The sequence below is a fragment of the Mizuhopecten yessoensis genome, unplaced genomic scaffold (genome assembly GCF_002113885.1).
Source record: "Mizuhopecten yessoensis strain PY_sf001 unplaced genomic scaffold, ASM211388v2 scaffold1957, whole genome shotgun sequence".
Taxonomy (NCBI): domain Eukaryota; kingdom Metazoa; phylum Mollusca; class Bivalvia; order Pectinida; family Pectinidae; genus Mizuhopecten; species Mizuhopecten yessoensis.
In genome coordinates, this window is record NW_018404306.1 from 283,346 (window position 1) to 293,958 (window position 10,613).

The 10,613-nt window shown below is 41.1% G+C and overlaps 1 protein-coding gene across 8 annotated transcripts in view; it reads left to right on the top strand.

Annotated features, from left to right (window-relative positions):
• Positions 1-10,613, top strand: part of LOC110443300 (focal adhesion kinase 1-like) — a 175,113-nt gene that overhangs the window by 64,133 nt on the left and 100,367 nt on the right. For all 8 annotated transcript variants that reach the window (XM_021487482.1, XM_021487499.1, XM_021487448.1 and 5 more), the window contains exon 5: positions 5,681-5,760. In XM_021487482.1, the coding sequence (XP_021343157.1) occupies positions 5,681-5,760 (80 nt within the window). The remainder of the gene's footprint in view (positions 1-5,680; positions 5,761-10,613) is intronic.

Consider the following 10,613-nt stretch of genomic DNA (forward strand, 5'->3'; position numbering starts at 1 on the left):
CTCAATAAGTTTGGGAGTTTGATGGTCTGTCATATCAAAGTTCAATCGATGTGGCATTGACAGAGACTCCTGTGTAGGGGTGGTAGCTTGTGGCCTGATCCTGTTAGATTGTGTCTGTCGCACATGTAGTGATGGCGAGGGAAGTGGAGCCTGTAGGGCCTGTGGTGACAACCGTATTGTAGGTTGGTCCAGCTGTGGCACTACGGCTGGAGCAGATATTTTGTCGCCGGAAGGTGCTTCCGGAGGCGGCCGTTCATCTGACGTAGGCAGTGATACTGCAGCCCAAGAGGTAGTGCCATGAAAGGGAGAGAACTTACGAAGGTGCTGGTGGTTTCGGAGAGTCACTCTGCCTGTGCCATCCACACAGATGACATACTGGTGAAACTGACGCACTTCCACAACAATCCCTGTACGTTCCCATATCCGAGGATGGTTTCTAACCAGGTTTTGTATGTAGACGTGATCTCCAATCTTCAGTGGTGGTAACCGGTGAGAGTGTTCATTCCACCGTTCATGTTCTCTGGCATTACGTCTGGCGAGTGCTTTCTCCCGATGGGACATTAGCTCTGTCCATGTTTCATGAGGTGAGTATCTACCCATCAGTATTGGGATGGCATCACGGATGGGTCCACCAAACAAAACTAACGCTGGTGATGCCTTTGTCTCCGGGTCAACGGAATTTCTGTACATCAGTAGGGCCCTCTGAAACATGTCCACATCAAGAGACCCAGATGCAGTTATGTTGTCCATGAGCATACGTTTTACAGTCTTCACTGCCATCTCAGCCCTGCAATTAGCATGTGGATTTGCGACCGATGAAATCCTATGCAGAACACCCCAGACTTTGAGGAATTCCTGTGTTTTCCCTGCTGTAAACTCGGGCCCCCATCTGATGTCAACTCCTCAGGAATGCCAAATGTCACAAAAGTCTCTCGCGGTCGTTTGACAAGACCATCTGCCCATGAATCTGATCCGTGCACTATAGGCTAGTTGGAATATCTAGCCACGACCACCACATAGTCCTTGCCAGTGAATTGGGAATTGCCACCCGCCTCACTTTGGGATCAACATGGAGCTGTAAGGGCTCACCCTTCATAAGAGACAATGGTTGATGCTCACAGACATTGAAGGTTGTGGAACCATAATAGTCAAGAGAGGTTGTGGAACCATAATAGTCAAGAGCCCCTATGTTCTCTTCTGTGGCCCGTAGTCCTGGGGTAGCGTAGTCGGCAGTGTTGGGGGTTCCGTTTGACCTGCAAGGCAAGAACAAGAGAACTCAAGAGTCCTCAACTGAGGCGGTGACATCCGTAGGCATATTGGGGAAGTCCGTGTGAATGACCCCGAGAGATATGAGCGCTTCCCTGCAAAGGAAGTCCTTTTCCATAGTGTCAGATACATAGCAAAGTATGCGTGTTGACCGTGTAGAGTCAATATGTCTCCTGTGGAAATGTTTACCACAACTGCTCCCATTACACCAAGGTCTTCTTTTATAGCTCCATGCATGACAAGCTTAACAGGGAGAAGATCCTGTTTCAACATTCCCATAGTATAGGCATATTTCTTGACACCCTGTGTCAGCCACCATAGATATTGTGACTGATTTCAGTTTTGACGTCTTCTGCATGGGGTGTCCAAAGGTGGTGTGATCTTCTGGCAACGGTGGCATGTTAACCGACAACATGGGATGGGGCCTGGAGGGGCGAGCTACCCACTGTCCCTCATACACATGATGTTCAAGTCTTGGGGCCTGCCTTCGAAGCCCGGGGCAAGTGGTAGAAGTGTTCCGGGAACAACTCTTTGCTATTGCTGTGCACAGTTGGTCATACACATAACCAGCTTTGTCCAAGTTTGTGTCCTTAGATGAAACTCCTGAAGCATGGCCTTTGGAAGAATTCCTGTGACCCGTACCCTGAGGACAAGTTCTGGATGAGGCATTACGGTGACCCCAGATACCACAGGTTGTGCATTTGCTGCAGGATGTAGTGAAGTGTCCCTTCACTGAACACTTAGCGCACGTAAATGTCCATGCCTCACAATTCTGAGAACTGGCCCTGTGGTCATTCTTAAGTCCGTGAGCTGCGCTACCGCAAGCCCAGCATCTCGCTCCAGACGATGTGGGTGGCTTTGGGTCGGTATGAGTAGCACACATGGCACCTGAGGAATCTCACACTGTACACTTTGTTGCTTTACCCTGCTCCTTCTGTGCAATAAATGACACAGTTTCTTCCAGTGTCCTGTCTGTCTTTGGGTCACCTAGCAAGTCAGATAGAATTTCTGGGTCAGCAATACCCTGCACAAGATTATCCTTTATGATCTCATCACTATAGTCAAACATATGAGTACAATGTGGCACTTTGCATGTGGTCCTATACTGGCAGAGTGCAGCCTGGCCGCAAAGACTTGCCAAAAATGTCCGAACACCGATGCCAGGAGATTGTGTCAAACTGCTCAGCTTGATGCGATGAAGGAGAGTACTTTCATCTTTAACAGCCAGTCTCTTAATAGCAGCCAGGAGATCAGCCTCGGCCATATTAGCTACATCGCACTGAAGGTCACGTAGAACATCTGTCCGTAGATTAGTGTCACAACAGTAGAATAGCGCAGTGGGAGAACAGTGTCAGTAATGGCCATTCCAACCTTATACATGTTCCACTGCCTAGTAAAAGCTGACCATTGGTCTGGGTCACATCCAGCAGAAACAATTGGTGGGTCCAACTTGAGCTTTAATTTTGGTGGTGTTGAATTGGCTGGGGTTCTATGGACAGTCCTGTCATGAATTTGAAGAGAAGCAGTGACGGCAGCTGCAAATTCTGCTGCCAGGTCTTGAGACGTCCATATGCAGCCTGCAACAGGGCACTGTAACACTGGCATAATGTGATCTTAAGATGTGGCAAAAATGAGTGATGAACAATGGCTTGATGACAAGGCGATAACCCTTGGCTGGGTGTCGGGGGTGTATACATAGTAGTAGCAGTCATAAATGAGAATTAACATCTTCATTTCTTTCGAATTCTTTAATCTAAAGGATGACTGCTACCTGCAACGTACAAACATAATATAATGATTAGTTAGATGTGTACAACATTAATGCACATATATTTGGCAGGATATTTTTTTGAGTTGACCAGGTCGAGTTTTGAGTTATTTGGGGGTCAATTTTCATATGTGCTATTTCAGGGTAACAACTTCAAAAATCTTCTTCTCAATAACCTAGTGACCCAAGTTCATGATATTTGTTGAATATCATGCTCAAGCAATGGACTATCAAGTTTGATAATATAAATGACCTTGACCCATGTTCAAGGTCACTGGGTTCATTTATGTTAAAATCTTCAAAAGATTTCTTCTCAATAACGGAAATGACCAGGGTATTGATTTTTAGCTCACCTGCCCGAAAGGGTAAGTGAGCTTATGCCATGGCGCCGCGTCTGTCTCTTGAAGGAATAAAAGGATTTGTCCCATATTTGGTCTGAAGCATCCTTGGGTGAAGGGGAACCAATTTAGTATAAACTGTGGGTCTTGCGCCCGAGGGGCCTGAGGGGCGGGGCCCAATAGGGAACACATAGTAAATTCTTTAAAATCCTTTTCTTGTAGGAATGAAAGGATTTGTTCCATATTTTGTCTGAATCATTCTTGGGTAAAGGGGAACCAGTTTTGTATAAATGGTGGGTCTGGCCCAAGAGGAGCCTGAGGGGCGGGGCCAAATAGGGGAAATATAGCAAATTCTTTAAAATCCTTCTTCATCTGTAGGAATGAAAGGATTTGTTCAGAAGCATGGTTGGATGAAGGGGAACCAATTTTGTATAAACCGTGGGTCTGGCCCCCCAGGCGCCTGAGGGACGGGGCCCAATAGGGGAAACATAGCAAATTATTCTTTTAAATCCTTCTTCTGTAGGAGTAAAAGGATTTGGTCGATATTTGGTGTGGATCTGGAGCATCCTTGGGTAAAGGGGAATCAATTTTGTATAAATAGTGGGTCTGGCCCTCCTGGGGGCTGAGGGGCGGGGCCCAATAGGGGAAATATAGCAAATTCTTTAAAATCCTTCTTTGTAGGAATGAAACGATTTATTCCATATTTGGTCTGAAGCATTCTTGGGGAAGGGGAACAAATTTTGTATAAATGGTGGGTCTGGCTCCCCTTGGGGCTGAGGGGCGGGGCCCAATAGGGGAAATATAGCAAACTCTTTAAAATCCTTCTTTTTCTGTAGGAATGAAGGGATTTGTTCCATATTTTGTCTGAAGCATCCTTAGAGAAAGGGAAACCAGTTTTGTATAAACGGTGGGTCTGGCCCCTAAGGGGCCTGAGGGGCAGGGCCCAATAGGGGAAATAAACAAAATTCTTTAAAATCCTTCTTCTTATGTAGGAATGAAAGAATTTGTTCCAGATTTGGTGTGGAGCATCCTTGGGTAAAGACGAATCAATTTTGTATAAATGGGGGGTCTGGGCACCCTGGGGGCTGAGGGGTAGGGACAAATAGGGGAAATATAGCAAATTCTTTAAAATCCTTCTTCTGTAGGAATGCAAGGAGTTGTTCCATATTTGGTCAGAAGCACCCTTGGCGGTCCGTCGTCGTTAACATTTTACATTTTCAACTTCAACAGGCTAACATTAGGAATGTTACTGACAACTCCCTGACCAAGTGTTGTTATTTTTCTGGTCGATCAGAAATCAAATATGGCCGCCACGGCCGCCATTTTGAAATACTATTTCAAACTTAAAGTCAAGTTCTCATGGTCCTGACAAAGTGTTGTTATTTTTCGGGTCGATCAGAAACTAATTTGGCTGCCACAGCCGCTATTAACTATTGCAAACTTAAAAAAACTACTTCTAATAGGCCAATTTAACTGAAACTCAGTCTAGGAATGACAAACTTAAGTTAATGTTATGCTTAACTATTTTTTACTTAAATTGGTACATATTTTCAACAACAAAAATAAATACTGTAGGACTCAGGTGAGCGTTAAGGCCCATTGGCCTCTTGTTTATAGCATATCAGCTAACCACTCTTAGAATAATGCAGATCTTATTTTAATGTAAGAAAGTATATAACACTATATGGCAGTCGATGGGCGTATATTGTTCCGCCCTGTGTTACTCTTGTTTGGATCTTTCAGAAATCCAATATGACCGCAAGGGCTGGCAATTTTCAAAAACTATTTCAAACTTGGAATCAAGTTCTACTCGGCAGTTTTAACTGAAAATTAATAGGAATGATCAACTCGTGGCCCTGACAAAGTAATGTTATTTTTGGGGTCGATCAGAAATCCAATATGACCACCATGGCTGCCATTTTGAAAAACTATTTAAAACTTTAAATCAAGTTCTAATAGGCCGAATTAACTGAAAGTCGGTCTAGGAATGATCAACTCATTGTCCTGATAAGCTTAACTTAAAGTTATACTTAACTATTTTTTACTCAAATTTTGGTAGGGATTATTTCAACAACAAAAATAAATACCGTAGGACTCGGGTAACCGTTAAGGCCCATGGGCCTCTTGTTTTCTTTATAGTCCGAGAGGTGTGTATATCTGTGAATTTCAAGACTTTGTGCAGTTTTACAGATTCTTAGACCTTGTATAGGTCTGTGTAGTCTGAAACCTTGTGTAGATATATGCTGAGCAATCGCATATCAAAAAGGTTTTGATATAATGAAAAAAACTTTCCTGTCTTGGGTTTCAGGTACGAAATGATTACATGAGGGACATAGCAGAACACATAGAGGCTGACATAGCTATCAGGCTAGGCTGCATTGAAATGAGGTGAGATATGTCACTTACTACAGTTAGAATTACACCCAAGTATCCACTTTCTGTGGCCCGAAACCAGGACGCACACTTTCCGAACGGAGACGAGCCGCTATACGACCGCAGGACGAACCCAGTACGAACGCATGCCTACCGATAGGACCGGTGTTACCGATTGGGCCTAACACTACTAGTACAGCCGCTTCCCGAACGGAGTGAGGTTATCGGCCGCTACCGGCCAATAAACTGCTTAATGATACCTCGCCGCTATCGACCGATAAACTGATACCTGGTCGGTAGCGGCGGATCGAACGAACGAACTATGCAGCCGCTTTCACGGGACGGAACTAGTAGTAGTCATCTGGATAACCGAACCACTCGTAGTGAAGCGGACGTTAATCTACCTACAAATAAACAACCGGTACTAGTGCCCAATTACACATGTACTTACCTCCCACAAGATATATTTAAGTCCGTAACTAAACTAATAAAGCCGTGTTATTTTAACCCTTAGGCTGCTACGCACAACAATAGTCGTTTTGAAAAGTCGGGCCGTCAGTGCTACGCACGACTATAGTCGTTTCTCGGTCTGTAGGCTTTGATCGGTAGCCAGGAAGTGTGAAGTCGGGTTGTTGCTATACCAAACCCGAACGCGTATAGTAGAAGGCTTCTGATTGGTTGTTTTGTCATTACTTTCGATATTCACGGCAGTGTACCCTAGTAATAACCAAAGGTGTGCGAGAGAATTTCAAATCGAAAAAAAATCATAAAAATGGCGGACGTGTAGATTGAAGCGATGAATATGATGGTGAACATTTATTCTCCATCGTCACCTACGATGATAATAAAGGTTTTAAAGGGTTTTGCATGGTTGATGTGGAAATACTTCGGTGTTACATAATATGTAACTTTCCAGTAAACGGCTTTGTGCTCTACGCAAACAGGAAAATATCGGCGGACCGAGGCGCACATGTCGTCTGCAGGTGAGGCCGAATTGAACATTGACATTGATACGTTTTGAGCCGATTTATTTCTTCAAACTTTTTATCGGTGATTTAATCATAAACTAGACCGTAGCTAAGATATATCTATATGCCGACTGTGACAGTAAATTTATTGAATGGCGACCTGAAACCTGTAGCAAATCACATGCAATTCTTGACGAAATACCTGACCTTTTTACCTGAGAATCTCCGTGTAAATATACAGCGTCTTATGTCAAAAATGAAGTTTATAATCTCTGTTATCATTTGCCAATCACATTTGCGGACAAAAATAATTTTGAAATGATCTTCCTCTTGCTTAAATCCGATTAATTAAAAGTTTCACATTTTCTTACCTTTATTACCACCTGTACAGGTAAATACTGAAGCAACTTTAGAATTGAAAACGTTAATATAAACTAGAGACAACAACGAACAATTTTCATATAACTTTTTTTCACATATAACAAATATTTTCCAAGTTATGCACATTTGAAAAATCAAGTAAATTAATTTAAATTTCAATAATTAATTCAGCAGTGGTGTCCGTTAACATAGAGATCAATATAGCAGCCTAAGGGTTAATAATGTCGGATCAGTCTAAGAATAACATCTTTCTTATTCTTATGATTAAAATGTTACTCAATGATACAATTTCTACAACATATATTTGTTTGAATAGGCGGTCGTTTAATCTATGTTATAACTGAATGACCACAAATGTATGGTATACCTAGACAATTACGACACAATTTAAATTCAAATACATGATTGCTAGCGAATTGTAACCATAATCACGGAATCACGTAGTCCGTGCCAATATTCAGGGAAGAATTGTCCTACCACATTGTGTATTTTTTAATATCATCAATATGCCTGTTTGTTACATGAAATACCATATTATATTAGCAATGAGTTAAGACAAGATTTTGTAAGTGATAATCGTTCTGATGTGTATGACCAATGCGTGTCAGGACGGCGTGTTACGAATTTCAATCGTTCAAAATTTCCCACCTGAGTGAACGCCATTTTGTAGGACATGGAATTGACTAGTCAACAAACCGTACTGATCTGGACTGAAAATAGAAAATAGTATTCTTTGTTTAGAAGATTACGGACCGCCTATTTTTGTTGATAAGTCACTTCCATGATCTAGAAAATGGCGATCGATCAGGTGGGAAATTTTGAACGATTGCAATTCGAGGACTCTGCTGGCGGAATTCAGCAGCTGTTGGTAATAATAAGAGCGGATTTGGATCAATAAATAATCNACTATAGTTTATATAGGGAAATAACACTTTTGGGTATATTTTGACAACTTTCTGTAGGAAATTATTTTTACTTGGTGAGAATTATCCTTGGAGGTAGATGGTTTCAAATTGTAAAATTGAGATTCCTACCCCGACCCCTGGGGCCAGGGCGGGGCCCCAAAGGGAAAATTAATCAATATTTCAAAAATCTTCTTCTCCAGACTCAGAGGTACTACATTCAATTTCAGTGCATGAAAAGAAAGATCATCAGGGGCTTTATTTAAATTGTAAATTTCAGGACCCCCGGGCTATCTGTTCTCCCTGTTGGAGGGGCTAAAGTTTACTATAGTTTATATAGGGAAATAGCACTTTTGGGTATATTTTGACAACTTTCTGTAGGAAATTATTTTTACTTTGTGAGAATTATCCTTGGAGAAAGATGGTTTCAAATTGTAAAATTGGGATTCCTACCCCAACCCTTGGGGCCAGGGTGGGGCCCTAAAGGGAAAATTAACCAATATTTCAAAAATCTTCTTCTCCAGACTGAGAGGTACTATACATTCAATTTCAATTTATGAAAAGAAAGATCATCAGGGGCTTGATTTAAATTGTAAATTTCAGGACCCCCAAGCTATCCGTTCTCCCATTTGGAGGGTGTAAAGTTTACTACAGTTTATATAGGGAAATAACACTTTTGGGTATATTTTATCCATTTTCAGCAGAAAATTACTCAAACTTAGTCAGAATCATCTTTGGTGAATGAGGGTATAGTATTACATTGTAAAATTAGGATTCCTGCCCGATCCCCAGGGGCTAGGGCGGGGCCCAAAAGGGAACATTTACCAATATTTTCAAATTCTTATCTTTTGATGACATGACAAGTATTGTATTTCACTTAGTTTACATGCTGATTTCCACATTACATCTAAACAATAAAATAAAGCTACCAGTACCTATGATATAACTCAGGTGACCGCTAAATCCCTTGGGCCTCTTGTTGTTGTCAGCATCTCAATTAAAACTGTCCGATACCAAACGGTTTCGGACAATTTTACGTTTTCATAAACAGTAATTAGTGCGCTCTGGTCCCAAACAAGACGTCTATCTGTCAAACTGTCTTTGTCTGATGTCAGCGGCGGCGGAAACTCAGAACTGATAGCATGGTATACAGAACTTTGATATTTATCTAAAAAGTTGGTTAAACAGACACAGATACATTTAGTTTATAATTTATTAAACGTGGGATAACCCCTGTTACCTGCGGCTATTGTTAAATAGTTTAGTCACAGTGACCCGGCTACAGTTGGTTGGTTTGGACCTATCCCGCTGTGTAAAGAGTTATATCTCTCGAAATAAATGCCACCCCTCCTTCCAACAGCACCCGAGAAAAGATTTAAGTGTCTCAAGTCGCAAGGACGTCTTTTGCCGGCGTATCTAGTTTCTACCACGAAATCGTATAAATTAGATGTATCTCAACCAACACCCGGGAGAATGATTACTCCGACATATCAGAGTTAAGTCAAAACAAACATTATTGTAACTAATTCGCGGGTCCGTATAGTTTATAGTCTGTTTTTATACGTCTTTGATTGAATTATGAGACTGAAGTACAATGTTTTACGTATTGTTTTAATTTAATTCAAGTATTGGACAGGGAAAGTATAAAGACGACCACTTTGCACAGGTGTGTGTAGCTTCGGGTATATAATAATGAAAAATGAAGATGAGTAACACTTACATACCCTTTTCATTATGCATTGGAAACGTATGGTTGGTGTTTCTATCTATATGCGTTATATGTTTTTTTTATATTAATTGAATTCATATGAGCTTCAGATCACTAGTACCGTAAAAATTCCAAAAGTTTGTGGGGGTTGGGTTTGGCGGTATCGATGGCAACGCCTCCTTATCTCCAATGAATTCAACTTCCTATACAACGACAGTATCTGACGAATAACGGCAACGTTTCTTTTAAAATACTTTTCTAACATAATAGTTTTATTTTTCCTTTCTTTATTCTGCATTAAAAAAGATATTTTGATAGGAAACAAAGTATATCCTCAATATCTTATATAATTGACACAAACATGCCCAGTATATAAAACCGTCCTTTTGTATGGTAACTTTATGCAACTTCTATCAGATATACGATATGCTACTGATTCGTGTTTCATTAGCTGAAATCGAAAGATTGTATGAGATAATTAATTGTTCATTTCGCATTTCAAAAGAACATACAATTTTACACTAAATTTATTTAAAATTTTCATATTTTTTAATTTCCTTTATTTCTCTAATCCACGATTTTATTTTACTTTAAAATCATAATCTATGTTTTAAGTTGACAAAATGCTTGTAACTATTTTATGTTAATTTTCATAAAAATCACAATGCAAATGCTACCGTGTCGAGTCATTTACCTGGATATGTAACAGAAAAGATCCGTGTGTTAGTTAGGATGACCATGACCGCTATCAGGGGTACGCAAATTACCTCAGCGGGGGTGCACCATCCCCCATCGGTACTTCAATTTTCGCCCCTAGGCATCTTCATTTCAGTAAAGCCAGACCCCACGCCGTACATCGCCTGTACTGGATCTTATATTACGTAAATGATTCAGCTATCGTTTTTTGTC